Source organism: Gordionus sp. m RMFG-2023, chromosome 2 (assembly GCF_954871325.1).
Source record: "Gordionus sp. m RMFG-2023 chromosome 2, tfGorSpeb1-WG-v2, whole genome shotgun sequence".
Lineage (NCBI taxonomy): Eukaryota > Metazoa > Nematomorpha > Gordioida > Chordodea > Parachordodidae > Gordionus > Gordionus sp. m RMFG-2023.
In genome coordinates, this window is record NC_088776.1 from 57,818,292 (window position 1) to 57,834,294 (window position 16,003).

The 16,003-nt window shown below is 28.5% G+C and overlaps 1 protein-coding gene and 1 long non-coding RNA gene across 2 annotated transcripts; one reads left to right on the forward strand and one right to left on the reverse strand.

Moving 5' to 3' along the window:
* Window positions 1-793: 793 nt before the first annotated feature.
* On the reverse strand, window positions 794-12,063 carry LOC135923583 (uncharacterized). The gene is made up of 7 exons (XM_065458413.1): window positions 11,241-12,063; window positions 10,746-10,844; window positions 10,162-10,341; window positions 8,649-8,785; window positions 8,153-8,291; window positions 6,721-6,850; window positions 794-1,091 (listed from the first exon to the last, which is right to left on the reverse strand). Exons 1-7 carry the CDS (start codon window positions 12,033-12,035, stop codon window positions 970-972), a joined length of 1,602 nt encoding a protein of 533 aa, XP_065314485.1. The 5' UTR covers window positions 12,036-12,063; the 3' UTR covers window positions 794-969.
* LOC135923584 (uncharacterized) lies at window positions 2,137-12,069 on the forward strand. Its single transcript, XR_010571249.1, has 5 exons — window positions 2,137-2,317; window positions 5,277-5,319; window positions 10,140-10,360; window positions 10,729-10,778; window positions 11,236-12,069. It is a non-coding gene; the product is annotated as an uncharacterized LOC135923584 (long non-coding RNA).
* The last annotated feature ends 3,934 nt before the right edge of the window (window positions 12,070-16,003 follow it).

Here is a 16,003-nt window from a genome sequence, read left to right on the forward strand (position 1 = left end):
ATCGCTATTTAAGCTTTAGCTTAATTTATTTTTAAACTTAATCAGCTATGATAACGTTGCGTTAAATAACGCAACGCTCGAAGATAACGCTTTTACTATAAATGCAGCAATACCAAAAATGTTTATGTTCAATCTAGTTATCAGGTTAGGGCCAATTACATTGATACTAACGGATAACGAATCATTTTATTAAAAGCATATAGTTAGACTCCGTTGAAAGACATGTCGTACGCAAGTCACATATCGTTTTGCCCGTCATATCTCATCTAAATGTCTCTCAATGGCCGACTTAAATGTGTAATAACACTTTTTAATATTTGAATGAATGTTGTTAAAACTCACATTCGAAAAATAACTAGTTACCGTTTTTAGCATCCTTAAAAGGAAAACTATTTAGAGAAGCTAACTAGTCTTCACATATTTTAAACACAAAATATTGATTATGACGGGTATCAAATATAGAAACTATTTATAATATATTTTTTTACTGAAATAATGATATACTAACTTTAATTAATCACATAATAAATCAATTCATATACAAATAAATCATATAAAATATTTAATATAATAAAAATTCAATTTATAAATTAAAATAAGGTTTCAAAAATGACCCTCTAAATACGTCACTTAAAACTACCTATCTATAGGTTATATTTCTCGTTTTCTTCTACATTAATTCCTATCCACACTTTAAAAGCAATTTTTGAAGGTCAAATTTTCAATATGAAAACATTTATAAATGAAAATGACTAGATTATTTGTTTACAAACACGAATAATACATAGATTATTAATAAGCTACTTTTTTTTTACTATAACAAATATTAAAATAATTGTCAGCAGTTTTTATTTTTCACGCTTGAAAAAATTATCAGAGTAACATAATTTATGACTAATAAATCGTTTTTTTTAAGAGTAAATTTAGGGATGAGTCTTGAAAATTCATAATTGGAAGAGATTGTGATAATTATTTGTTCCAGTATATTCCCATTCCGATGGCAAGCGTTTCGTCGAGATCGTAAAACGCCGAAAGGTTCCGATAATCGACTGGCGAATAGTAGGCGTTCCAAAGGTAATCGTTCCAAACAACTTAAAAAAATATAATTCGAATAATATTTATAGCTTTTGTCAAATAATGTCCTTCTTTAGAAACAGTTAGTAATTATATTCAAAAATATGAGAGGTGACCCATTAATTTGTAAATTAAATGACTGTCAACCACTCCCAAAGCATTTCTTACAAATATTTATAAGTTAGAACATAAATTTAAACTAAGTATTTCTGTGCCAGGGTCGATGATATATAACACTTATTTAGACTAATAATTTATTTATTAGCTGGTGATACCCCATTTTATTTTTACTTTTTCTAGCTATGAATAACTCCGATTTTTAACGGTTTAAAATGCGAAACCAAAATGGCGGACTTGTGTTGATACACATTTAAATGAATGAATCGCCAGGCTAGATGTTAATATACGTCATTGGCCATGGCCAGATTTTAAAATGGGATCCTTAATTATAAATTTAAAAAAGTAGACGCCATCTTTTGTTACCATCTGAAAAGCATTATGTTAAATGAGTAGAAAAATTAAGAGACCCATTATTGAGCCATGAGAGCTCCTGGATTTCTCTAGACAATTTATTTATGGTCAACCGTGAACTACCCACCCCCCCCCCCAACCTTAGTAAACCTGAGAAATCGTTATTAGAAATGATCATCATTATCATTACTTTTCAAACAAAAACCTTCGATAATCTAAGTTACTACTTAAAAGTTGTCTAGATATGATCAAATAATTTTATTCTCCTAAATTTAATCTGCTGGTGTATGCGTAAAATCTGACTGCTGCCTCACCTTGAAACTAGAAAGGTTGTGTGCGATGCGCAAACATTCAATAACAATTATAGGGGACATGGAGTAGTTTTGTCCCGGGGAAGGTAATTTTTTCTAGAATGATTTTAAAACTAACAAACATTGATATTTGATCTTTTAAACCATAAATGTATTTTGATAAGATACTTCAATGGTTCTAAAATACTTTACACATGTATCCACTTGAAAAGTTTTAAATGCAAAATTAAATTTTAACGCGTCGAAACTTTTTTAATTTTTTACATTTTTACAAAATTAATTTTATATTATAAAATGATTATAGAGACTAATAGCTAAGATAATCGTTGAGCGCATCAAACCTGATGCTTCAAAAATGTTCCAAACATATCAACTAGGCTTTGGTACTAAAGGGGGATGCGAAATAGCCGCTCACTCTCTTCGCATATATATCGAAGATCCTCCTCCAGACGCCATAGTCTGTAAGCTTGATTTTAAAAATGCTTTTAAATCTTTATCCAGAAAAGCATTTTTGAACATTTTTTATTAAAAATTCCCAGTTTATGCAAGATTTATTGAACAGTCTTATGGCTGTAGAGCCCCTCTCAAATTCGGGGAATATACAATTCCATCTGACGAAGGTATTCAACAAGGAGACCCTTTGGGCCCTCTGATCTTTAGTTTAGGTATACATAACCTAGATTGTCTAAAATCCTTTTTTAATTTAGATTTAAACATATGGTATCTAGATGATGGTACCATTTGCGGACCTTCTAAAAATATTCTTGGCGATAGAATATATAGAGAAGAATTCTCTAAACATAGGCCTTACTCTAAATAAAGCTAAATCTGAAATATGCTTTTTAAATTCAAATACTCTCGAAGTTCAAGGGTTTAAAATCATTAAAAAACGTGAAATTAATCTTCTAGGTTCACCTTTAAGCAGTTTTTACAACTGTGAGGTGTTCGTGGAAAAATTTTTCGAAGGCTTATTAGGACTTGAAACTATTTTAAAAGAAATTCCTTCACACCAGAGCTTCTTTCTTTTAAAAAAATATTTATTTTTACCAAAGATTTTACATATTTTTAGATCTTCTTCCTTTTTTTTAAATAATGAAATTATTAATCGTGTTCATAAATTTTTTAGAAGTTTATTAGAAAATATTTTAAATATTAAATTGGAAGATTTTAATTGGGGTTTCTCACAATTACTCTCGAAAATGGGTTGTTTAGGTTTATATCCTTTAAATCTTATATCTATTTCCGCGTTTGATGAATAACGCCATGATATCTTCTTTTATATCTCCTAAAGATAACCTTTTAAACTCAGCCTTGACAGCCTGGGTATCTTTAGCTCCACCTGAAGATGTTTTACCCACAATCTTAACACACCAATCTATTTTCGAACCTTTAATTAAAAAAATTTTTAAAATAATCTCATCAAACCCCCCTTTGAAGTATATTCAACTATTACAGAATGCTGACTGTACTTGTGGTTATGAATGGTTGGAAGCATTTAAGAGTTGCCATAGGCCATCGACTTGGATGTAACATTGTTCAACCACATACATGCATCAAATGTAAAATATTAGTTGACTCTAAAGGGAGACATGGTCTAAATTGTATATATAGTCAAGGCATGCAGCAATTAATTTAGATATTAGCCGTTCTTTTACCAGGGCCCGAATACCAAACATCCTGGAGCCTACAAATTTATCATTAGATGATGGCTTAAGACCATATGGCTTAACTTCCGTGCCTTGGTCTTTAGAGAAACCCTTAATTTGGGACTTCACATGCGTATCTTCTTTCCCAAAAAATTTAAATTCTAATCCGGTTGATATAGCCGAGAAAAAAAAACAATGAAATATTCCAAATTCACAAATTATATTTTTACACCGATATCTCTTCCCTTGGACATATGCCAAGCGGAACTTTAAAGTTCCTAAAAAATATAGGCGATAAGACAAGAGCCCTAACATCAGAACCAAAAGAATTCTATTTTTTAAAACAAAACCTACAAATCACTATTCTAAAATATAATTACTAGTGAAGGTCACGGTCCGGTCTTTGGTCCGGACTGGACCGATACCCTTGGACCGGACCGGACCACGGTCCTTAAGAAAAAGATCGATCCAGACCGTGGTCCTAAATAAAAAGACCGGTCCTGGACCGGTCTTTTTATTTGTTTAAAAAACATATTTTTTTAACCTAATTTGATTTGTTTTATCATTTTATTAAATATAAGAGTATTATATAAACAATAAAATTTATCCAATGGTATTGAAAAAAATGATTTTGTGCTTGTAGAGGGCATATTAAAATTAAGAGTAGATTGTGTTTTTTAAGATATTTTCATTTTCATCATTAGAAGTATATATTTTATGTTTTATCAGATGTCTGCTTAAGGTACCTAATTATTTTATTAAGAATAAGGTTAAGTAATTTTTACAATAAATTATACAGACAGTTTCTTTAAAAAAAATAGAACTATATAATAACTAAAATATTTTAATAATATTATTGCTTATTTTGATTAATTTATTGCTTAAAAAATTATAAACAATTACTAGGTGCTGACGATACATTAAATTTGGTACTGCAGTGAACACATACTCTATGTTTTTATTGGGACTATAAGTAAAATGTTTTTTGGACAAACTTATGGTTTTCATATTGTAAAATAATTAACAAAATCTAAAATGACTCCTCTAGAAAAATATCATAAAATAAAATATTCAAAAAAATTATATTAATTGTATAGTAAAGCAAACTTAAACAATAATAAAAGACCGGTCCGGACCACGGTCCTCAAGAAAAAGATCGGTCCGACAATCGGTCCGGTCCGATCCCGGTCTAAGACCGATAGGACCGGACCGTTGACCTTCACTAATAATTACTCATGTTTTTTGGGAACTTGTAGTCCCACCTCCGTTTTTATATAATATTGTTTTATTTTATATTTGATATGTTAATTTTAATATTAATTTTATTTCTATATAGATTTACAATTCTAGCAGATTTAATAAATTATTTTATATATCCATGTACAATAAAATATGAAATTAATAAAATTAAATATTTTATCATATATCAAAATACTGACAATGTTTATGTTAATTTTAATATCTTGAAATTAAATTTTAATTAATTGTAAAGGCGTTGAGGAGATTAGCGGCTGGGCGCGTAATAGCCATTTTTAAGTAATTTAATATGAATAAAAAAAAATCCAACTATATTTATAGAATTTGTATGGAGTTACGTATGACAATATGAAGATTATTGACTTATAAATTTTATGACAGTTTTATGTGACAACAAGATATGGGTGATATATAATATGAACCTGATAAATTTAACATATTTGACAATTTATTTTCATTTATTTACTTATAGCACTAACATTTATATATACATATATTAAAAAATCTAAAAATAAAGACGCTATATAACACGCACCGCTAAAGGATAAAAGGAACCCGGGGTAATTTTTATTTTTCTAAATTTTATACTAATAAAAAAAACTGAAAGATTTATTTCTCAAATATTAATTTCCAAGAATATAAAAACAAATTTTTGATATTTTCGAAAATTTGCTTCATCTATTTTTTATAGCACTTCTTTACGGACAATTTAACCCTGGTCTCCCCTATTCATAATGACTTGATACTACCCTTTCACTTCGCAATTTCATAAGATAAGGTGAAAATAACAAAAACACCCGAACAGTTCCAATTTAAGGCCCATCAAAGTTGACCTTAGTCCCAAATTCTCGTAAAGAAATAAAAGTGAAATTACGCTTCTTCCTATATTTTCTGAATTTTCTTTAGCATATATCCCATTTAATTATTTGTAAAAGAATGATTAGCAAAATAAACCAAGAAAATTTTATTGCCTTCTTGCAATGTAGGTCTAATCCATACTGGCCTTCTCCAACAATAATTTTTAAAACAATATTAAAGAAATAAAGTGAATCCTCTCTATTACATATAGATTAGTGTTGTTAAACGTCTCGATTTGATCCAATTTTAAAAACGGCTGTCTCAATCTAGGGAAATATCAAGCAAGCCTGAAGATTTTGCTAATAGATAGAACAAAGGTTTTGAACATCTATTAGCTAATCTCGACGCTCAGACAATATTTTCTGTCTAAAATATAGTTAGTCGTTTTTAAGAATCGGCTTAAATCGAGGCATTTAACACCATTAATATAGATATTTTTCAAATATTTTCTATTTTTTAGCCATCAACTCTATACTAAGAAAGGGTGGGGGGGGAGGGGAGAGGGGTCTTCAAAAAGCCAAAAATTCCAAAAAATTAATTCAGTTGATTTAAAATATTTCTGGTTTAGCAACTAATAATTTGATAAAATTTTAATTTGGGAACCATGGCTGGACTTCTAATATTTATTTAATATTGATAAGTAATTAATTACTAAATTTCCAAAATGCATCCGAAAGTGAGGGGCAGGTCATGTACACAAAGAGAGCTAAAAATTTATATTATTATTTTTCTCATTTTTGTACTATGACAATTTTAAAGGTCAATTTTTATCAAAATTACCCAGTTTTCCTTAAAAATGCCTCTTTGCTCTTTTATTTTTGAAAATGTGGAATTTTGAATTCCATTAATAATTTTTTGTTTTTTTGAATCGATTTGAGCCGATTTTAAAAACCCGCTAACTCATTATTTTGGCCAGAAAAATAATGCTTAAATCCTCGAGATTGTGTTAATCGATGTTTAAATCTTAGTACCACCTATGGCGAAATCTTTAGACTTGCCTATTATTTTTCTAGATAAAATATTGAGTTAGGCGTCTTTAAAAATCGAAACAAATCGAGCAGTTTAACAACACTATTTGAAGAAATGATATCCTTGTAACATACTTATTTCACCAGGGTACAACGTATCCGTTAATTTCGAACAGAAACTATCACAAGGTCTCTTAGGTTTAATCAATATATTAGACTCGCCGATTATTTGAGCAAACCCGACACTGGTAGCCTCTATAGGAATCTAATTTAAATATTTTTTAAAAAATATATAAAATAATTTCCAAATAGTCTGTAAGTATTTCATTGCAAATTCATTTATCACAATCTTAAATATAATTTCCCCAATATTTCGCCGCAAATTCATGAGTAATGAATAGTATAGTTGAGTAATTACTATATTTTTAAACTTTAAATTGTGCTAATTTATGTTCCTTGGCCGAAAACTATCACTATGGCCTCGGGGTTCTTTCTTAAAAAGATACCAGCGCCAAATTTGAAAAAAACGAATATAAAATTAAAACGCCTTAATGTTAACAAATTTTCTCCGACAGGCGTCTTAAGATAGAGCCGAATTAGCACGAGGTTAGCCATTACGCAACTCACACAAAAATGGGTTCTAGCTTTTAAAAAGAATTTATGGGCATTCATACTTTTTGATATCAGACCTCATTGCCAAAAATATAATGTAATTTTATCTTCTACATAGTCAAGATCAACCGAACCCTGTTCTGACCATTCCCCAAACAGAAATTTTTTGTAAATGTTAGAATTAAGATTTTGTGCTCAAATGGAATATAGTTATAAATCCGGCTATGTCAACCCGTTCGGGCCTCTGGCCTATTTCTATTTAAAATAATCAAATTCTGGCCAGGCCGGGATATTTTAAAAAAAAAAATTTCGAGCCGGGTCGGGTAGGACTTTGGAAATTTTTTTTAAATATATCTAAATTTATCAATTTTATATTGAATTTTTTATGTAAAATATAAAATTTTTGATTTAATTTATTGAAACTAAACGCCATATAACATGTGTCTTTTATTTTTAGTAATTATAAAAATTAATTTCTATATTTAAATAAATTTGGGCCGGGCCGGTAAATTTTTTAAAAATAAATTTCGGGTTCGGGCCAGGCCAGCAAAACATTTTTGAAAAGAATTTGTATAATTAGGCCCGATGCAGGTCAACCCCTAGTTACTCCTATATGATATGTTAAAAAAGGAACAATTTGTACTTTTATTTCTCTCTTTTTTATATAAGAAACTTGTCCGATTATAAATTTCACTGCTTCTATTAAATCCTTATTAAAATAAGCTTTTAAAAAATCATGATTATATTTTATAGAAGAAAAAAATCTTGAAAAACTTTTGAGATAACTTATTTTATAACAATAATAATAATAATAAACATTTAAAATTAGTTCCAGTTTATTTCAAATGGGGTGGAATTGACTTTAAAATACCTCTATATAAATGAATTCTCTATTTTAAATCCATATCGAATCTAATCCTTTAAAAGGTTTCTAGAGATAAATTATTTCATTTACGTTAAAATATTTGTTCCCAATGAAAGATTTGCTGATGAAGACCCAATTTGGAGTAGCGATTTCGGCCATGCCCGGTAGAAAATAGGGTCTCTTGTAAAGTTTTCTGAAAGTCTTTGCGGCACGTTTTTCACAATTTTCCCTATTTTTCAATATTTATTTTAGTTGAAAAAAAAAATACATTACCGAAAAAACACATTGACTCTAACGCTAACATATATATATATTATATCATTATTATGTTTATTTTTTTAAATTAATTTAAAATATTATATATCGCACTGGTATTTTTATGGTAAGAATTTTATATAATGTTTAAATTTCGTGATTTTGGAAAAAAAATATATAACCTGACTTATTATTTTGGGGAACTTAAATAACTTATATTTCGTGGGAAAATTGAACAGAACTTGACTTATTAATTTTTGGAAATTTAACTAACTTATTAAAATAATATTGGTAACTTTACAATTTAAACTAATTAAAAAGAAGAACTAACCAATAAGCGTAAAATTTGGAGACACTTCCAGATAGTAACTTATGTCTTAGGCTTTTTGAACCCGAATACTTTTTCCTGTGATTAGAAGTTAACGCGCAGGGGTAAGAATATCGGAGGTCCTGGTGGTCATTGTAAAACTTTCAAAATAATTAATTTCGTTTTCGAATTATACATTTACGTTACAATAAGTCAAACTATAAATAATAATATTAAAAATGTAATAGTGTTGTTAAATGCTGCTATCTCAGTGTTTAAACCAGAAAAATATCACGCAGGTCTGAAGATTTAGGTTATAGATGCTTAGAAAAGTTTTTGACGTCTATCAGTCAAATCTCGAGGCTTGTGCAATATTTTTCTGGCTAAAATTTTGAGTCAGCCGTTTAAAAGGCTCAAATCAAGCCTTTTAACAACACTAGTAAAACCTAAAACCTAATAAATGTTAGAAATTATAGGATAAATATAATTCAGGCTGGTACACGTTATTGGACAAAATCATAGAATAATTTTGTTGAGATCGCTTTTGGTAAATTTGAAAAAATTAATTGATTTTGTGGGAAAATGCGATTCCAGATGAAGATATCACATACGCAAATAATTAAGATAGTATTAAGTTAAATTAATATAGGAGTCTTTAAATTGAACTTCTTCCAAAACAAAGCATCTTCGAGAATACCCAATAAAATATCTATAAAAATATATCTATACTAAAATTTATGTGACATTATGAAGACATTTATATTATTGATTTGCTTTTACATTATAAAATTACTTATATATTCGATCATTGATTAAACCTACTAATTCCCAATTTCTAAAAAAAATAAATATATTATATGCATAATATGCTAAATCGCTAATATGGTAGCACAAGAGGAAGAATTATTAGGCTCAGGTGATGGTCATAATCACAAATATATATTTTTGCTCCTTTATGCGTTACTCAAATCGCAATAATATTGATAATCAATTCCATTTTATCATGAACGCTTTACGGAAAATCACTATCATAACTGGTTTCAGTATTATTTGATAGTACCTACCTTCTTTTCGTTGGGTAATAACTAAAAATCGCAAAGCGGTGGGTGTTAAAGAGCCTTCCCCCAACCCTTGAAGGTGTGACTGTGAATATTTATTTTAAATATAAACTCAAGGCTTAAATTGATGATTCTTGGTTAAAAAACAAAATTTCTTTGTTTTTTTAGCTGACTTTTATGCTAAAACTGATTTTTAAAAAATATAGAGGAATTACTCAACTTAAGTTCGATTTAGTCAATTTTTAAAATATTTGAGCTTCAATTTTATTAAATATGGAGCCTTCTTTTAGGGAAGTCTCAAGATTTAGTGACAAAATTAATAAGCCTTTTTTTAAATAAATTTGTTTCAATGTAGTGGGTATTTTTTTAACCATAGCTTTACTTTGGATAGCTATTAATATTAATCTATTTTTTTCAGTTTAAAAAAAAAATTTAACATTCTTATTTTTTTTTAAAGGAGAGATGGAGATGGTAATTACCTTGTTAAGGTCGAATAGGGTAGAAATTTTGAATTGGGAGCCATCTTTGAAAATCGGCCAATATGATCGCAACGAAGAGTCCGTGATTATAAAAGGCGTGTCGGTTTTCATAAATTTATCGCTTATCTCCTGGCTCGATACGTTAAATAACTTGGGAATGTCTTGTATTTCCATGCATGCCTTGTTGTGCGTATTGCGGGTTAAAATAAAATAAATATCTATAAAAGTGTTCGCCATCTGGGATAGTTATATATTTTTTAAATTTTAATTAGGAGTGATATTATTAGGGACTTTGAAATGATATTTACTTACAAAAAAAGGGGTATATATAAAAATGTCCATCTGTTAATCTTGACATTTCGTCATGGTCTGCCCCTGCACCCCCCCCCTTGCCCAAAATCCTATAAAGAATGCTCATCAAAATTTTCTATACAATTCTCTCACTCCTTCTAAATGTTCAAAGTTTAATAACCTAAGATTGGCTTTTCGAGATTAGATTTATACTAAGTAAAACTTTTTCAAGGATATCTAATTAATAACTTTAAAAAAAACAAATTATTAATAAAGGTTGCTACTCTATGTACCTGGCAATCGTCATCCCTTAGTGATTCTTGGAGGTAATAAGGATTTTTGATAACGCAGGTCTCATAATATAAAGACGTCCAATCCCAATAAGGCAACATCTTTTGATAATCGGCATCGTGATGAAAATATATTTATATTATAAAGGGGAAAAAAAAGGATATTCACTGGATTAAAAAAAAATATTCATGCAATACATTTGTAATCACTGTTATTAGCTAGATTAAAAAAAATGACCAAAATTTTTTATTTTGATGCTTTCCCTTTAAAGGCTCAATTAAGAATGGAAGGTGTGGCACAATTAAACAACTGCATTTTTTAAATGAGTTTATTTTTTTAATCTTTTCAATATTAATTATGTTACCTTTTTGAAACAATCATGTTAGATTAATTATAAATTCTATCAAATTTTAAAACCCGTCGTATAAAAATTCAGACTAAACTCTATAGTTATTATACTGAGGTACCATTTTTTTAATATTTTTGTATAAGTATACTTGAATTTGACCGCGCCTGAGAAGTGAGACGCTTAACTTCCTAAGAGTAGAGGAACGTTTCCACGATATCGCTAAAACAATGATCCAGAAAATGATTTTTAAAATATTCCAGGCTCTGTAGTAAAATTTATCCAACATCAGTCTACTGTTTAAATTACCTACGCATGTTTCGATGAATTTTGCAATTTCTTCTTGATCCTCCGATTCAGAATTCGCTTTTATAGAAATTAGGTCTACTAGAGAATTATAGAGGGCCTTTGAATCTGTGTTCAATATCCTTAAACATTCTTTATATGTCATTGGCGTTCTTGCTTCATTAGATTCGCTAGTGTCCTCAATCGACTCAAAATTTCCACTGTAATTCAATACATCAGACTTGCCTTGTTTCCACATTTTATCTATATCCTTCATTTCCTCCTCGTTAAACAAATTATCATCCTCTTCGCCTACCCGCCTCTCTTCGTCCGCCAAAGAATAGTGTCTTACATTGATCTTAGGCTTGATCCTGCATTTAAAAGAATGTCTTCTATTGGTCAATCCTTCAGACCCACTATTTATAAAAGTAGTATGTTTTTTCTGCTTTTTGAGTGTAGACTTGTTGGAGTTTGATCCTATGTCACGATTATTATTTTTAACAAAAAACTCCAGGAATCGTTTGTAAAAAAAATTGAGGATCAAAATAAGATTATGAATCAAGTTTGATGATTTTGGTTGCTTCAATTTTACCCGCGGAAAATATTTTCTGCAAAAATGATGTAATCCATCTTTAATATCCGATACTAGTGTACTCAACATTTATAAATGTATATATAATATGGTAAATCCTCTCAATGATATTCTATCTATATTATTTAAAGAAATAATTTTTTTCTAGCAATTTATTATGACAACTTTTCTTTTTTTTTTTTAAATGATATATAAAAACATTAATAATTACTTATAATATTTTGAAAACCAAATTATTGACTAAAAATATATTGTAATATAATAATAATAATCATCAACATTATTTGAAAATATTTTTATATAATATGATCATGGCATCGTAACAACAAATAACTTGTATTGTGTAACTTTAAAAAAGAGGAATTTTTTTTTATGTCACGAGGTCTTTAACACTCCATTAATTTTTTATATTATTCACACCATTTGATCAAACACAAATAATTTCTTTATCACCAAATTTCCAAATAATATATATATATATATATACAATTTATAAATATAATAAAATAAAATGAAGGAAAATTTATCCAAAAAAATAAAATTTTTAATCTTTTATGGATGATCTGTCATTATATTACACTCGAATAACCTTAAATATATCCGTCTTTGCTAAATTATTTATAAGATAAAATCTTTAAAAAAAATTATTTTTATTTTTTTAAATGAAATCCAAAAATTGGAAAATCTAAACCCGTTTAGGTTTTAAATGGCCTAGAAAATATTTCATTTTTTATTAAAACTGATTAATGATATATGATAAAAAGATAGAGAAAACGATAAAAATATATAAATATAAATATAAAATCAAATAAATATTGTAAATTTTAAATAGCAGCCGGTTTTTAATAGCGGAAAGGATAGTTCAAGATTTTAGCCTAAGTAATATTATCTAAGGTCTTGAGATTTAACTAAAAAGTGAGAAGAATGTTTTGGCGTCTATTCTGGTAAAAGTTCTTAGTTTATGGTAATATATTTATTTGGACTAATATTTTGAATTTTAAGATGTTTTTTCTTTTGAAAAATAGATTAGATAGAGATTTTCAGCAACACTAGCTAGAGATAGAATGTAATTGATATGGAATAATTCTATATCACATTTGAGAGTAAACAATTGGGGATGGGGAGTGGGATTTGTCGTCTAAGTTAGAGGGTTCTGAAATGGCAGGTTTTCCGTTCATAATAGGGGCGTGACTGAGGGGGTTTTCTATAAAGGATTTTAAGCATTAGCCAGGTGAACGTGAAGGTTAAAATATATATTTAAAACAAAGGGCGGGCGATAGGCGGATGAATTTCAAAAATCTTTTTTTTTTACTTCGTAATATTGCATAATAAATTCAAGTGTAAATCAATGACATATAATAAAATAAAACCTAGACTGGTGATGCATTCATTAAAAGTGTACATCAATAACAGCTGGGGACGCCATTTTGATTACCCATATCATTATTTTAAAAAATGTTTAAACGAGAAGCCAATTTATTCCTATGTCTGACGCAAACTTTATTAAAGAGCATGTAATCAATTTAATAGTAGTTTTTAACATGAGAATAATTACAATATGAATTATCAAAATGGCGGGTCCAGCTGATTTCCATTCAACGACGCTTTCAAGTGCATTATTATGAATGCATCGTCCGTCAAGATATTATTATTATATGTCATTGAATACATATAAATATAAGAGCCAAACCAACTATCAAAGTAATTTTTAAACATGGGATGGGTGATTTAAGCAAAATGTTTAGTTAAATGGGTTGGCGAGTGTATGAATTTTTTTTAAAAAAAACCATGGGCGCGCCGAGCGGTTTAAAAAATTTTGAAACAAAGGGCGATTGGGTTAAAACCTGCTCGTTGCAGCCCTCTAGTTGAACCCCCATCCCATGGAAAATATGATTACCTAAAAAAAATTATTTTCATTATCTAGACGAAAGTTTGCTTTCATTTCTTTAAAATTTATAAAACTCCCTCCTTAATTTTCTAAATAAAATAATCTCGGAAATTGCTTCTATTCAAAAAAGTGCTCGAAAAAATCTCCAAATCCTAAGAATAAACGAAAACTATATACCACACGTTATATTTTTTATAGTCAAAAAATTTGTTACAAATTATAATGTACAAAAAAAAGAATTTTTTAAGAAAGGATTCTCAGAGAGGTTACAATTTGTATGGGGTAGGCATTTGATAATTTTTATTTTTAATTGTAAAAACGTTCTTAGTATTTACTTTACTTAAAAATAGCTCAGCCGTATTTCTTGAGTTAAAAAATTTGGATATTGTAATAGTTTTAAATTTTCCTATAATCAATCCATCATATTTTTTGGTGTCAAATTTTCGAAGGATGTCACAAGTTATTTGACTTATGCTAACCGCTACTAAATTATAAGAGTGACATAAGTTGAAGTCAGATATAATGTTGTTTGAACGGCTCAATTTCGCTCATTTCTAAAAACGGCTAAATCTAGATTTTAGCCAAAATACTAATATCTAAGCCACAAAATTTTGCGCCAATCGATGTTCTATGTCATCTGTGGCAAAAATTTCCAAGCTTGTTTAATATATTTTTGACTAAAATACCGAGTTAGCCTATCGAGTCTTATATTTTGAAAGTATGGTAAGTTGATAATGATGATAGTAATATTTCTTTTTCTATGTATTTCATTTATTTTTTTTATTATAATAGCTTAGGCACTTCTATATTCTTCGTTCAAATCTTAAATCTTGATTCGAATTTTTGTAATTTTCGTATTTTGCCTGACCTAAGCTTTAGAATTACTGATTTCGAAAAGTTTGGTAAACTTCATGCTTATCAGGACTGCGTCTTAATATGATTCAGATTGATATATAATTTTTTGAAAATATAACTCTATTCAAAATATAATATCTATTAAATAACCCGAAAAGTACAAATAATATCTATAAAGATCATTAGAATCATAAATCTCGAATGTGGGAAAAAGAAACCTTAATGTATTTTCGATCTTTGAATACCAATATAAAATCAGATTATAACTGGTTTTATGGATGAATTAGTAAGTATTAATCAGGTATTACATATAGGATCCACCAAATACGTTAAATGCTTCTATAATGTTTGTTTTTCTCTAAATAAATTAAAAATATTAATTTAAAAGTAAACCAAATTTAAGTAGGAAGGGGGAGATGATATCTTTAATGAAACCAACAGATAAACCGACAAAAGTAGAATCATAAATTTCTTATATGATGATGGGGTAAATCAAAAATTTCTCCTATAATTGATGATGGATGAATCAGATTAGCCTATCTAATGAGGTGTGAGTCAGAAATTTACCTTTATTTTGATTAAAGCTGATACGAAAATTTTTCGTTATTTTTATAAAATTCGAGCAGAGCCCGTCAAGAATGACTGGGTAGTCTTGGTAAAAAGCCCGATTTGAATGGATTTTTAAAAACGACCCGATTAAGATTTTAGACAAAATATTATTGAAGCCTCGGGTTTGGTCAAATATAGATCCAAACTTCCTGCGTTCTATGAGCAAAATCTCTAAGCTTACATTTTCTTATTCTGGCAATCTTAGTCTGTCCGCTTAAATAGACCTAAATCGTACTTTTTAGCACTCCCTAATGACTGGTGAATCAGAATTTTCCCTTTTAGCTGATGATAGATGAATCAGAAATTTTCCTATCTTATGAGGTGTGATTCAGAAATTTACATTCTAAAATTTTTTATAATTTATATAAAATATGCTAATGAAGTATATATTTAAGTATATTTAATTTATGCTTACAATAAAAAAAACAATTTTAACTGAATTTTTATATATTTATATTTGTAATTTAGAAACTAAAAAAATGTATTCCTGATAAGGGTTTTGTGGGTAAATATTAAATCGAAAATAAGTTAAAGCAATATTAAATTTCTTAGGTCGTAAATCACAAATACAAATGAGCAGTCAAAAATATTTTTTATTATACATATAAATAAGAGGCTAAGACAGCATATTATCTTGCAAAGGCAAATTGGCCATTTACAGATTTTGAATCGTTAATGGATTAAC

What these genes read in the sequence shown, in the direction of transcription:
- LOC135923583 (XM_065458413.1), bottom strand. Translation starts at nt 12,035, where the DNA reads ATGTTGAGTACACTAGTATCGGATATTAAAGATGGATTACATCATTTT. An exon ending in TAAGGGATGACGATTGCCAG is followed by an intron (nt 10,342 to 10,745) that starts GTACATAGAGTA and finishes ACGCACAACAAG; the next exon opens with GCATGCATGGAAATACAAGA. An exon ending in TCCAAATTTTACGCTTATTG is followed by an intron (nt 8,292 to 8,648) that starts GTTAGTTCTTCT and finishes ATTGAAAAATAG; the next exon opens with GGAAAATTGTGAAAAACGTG.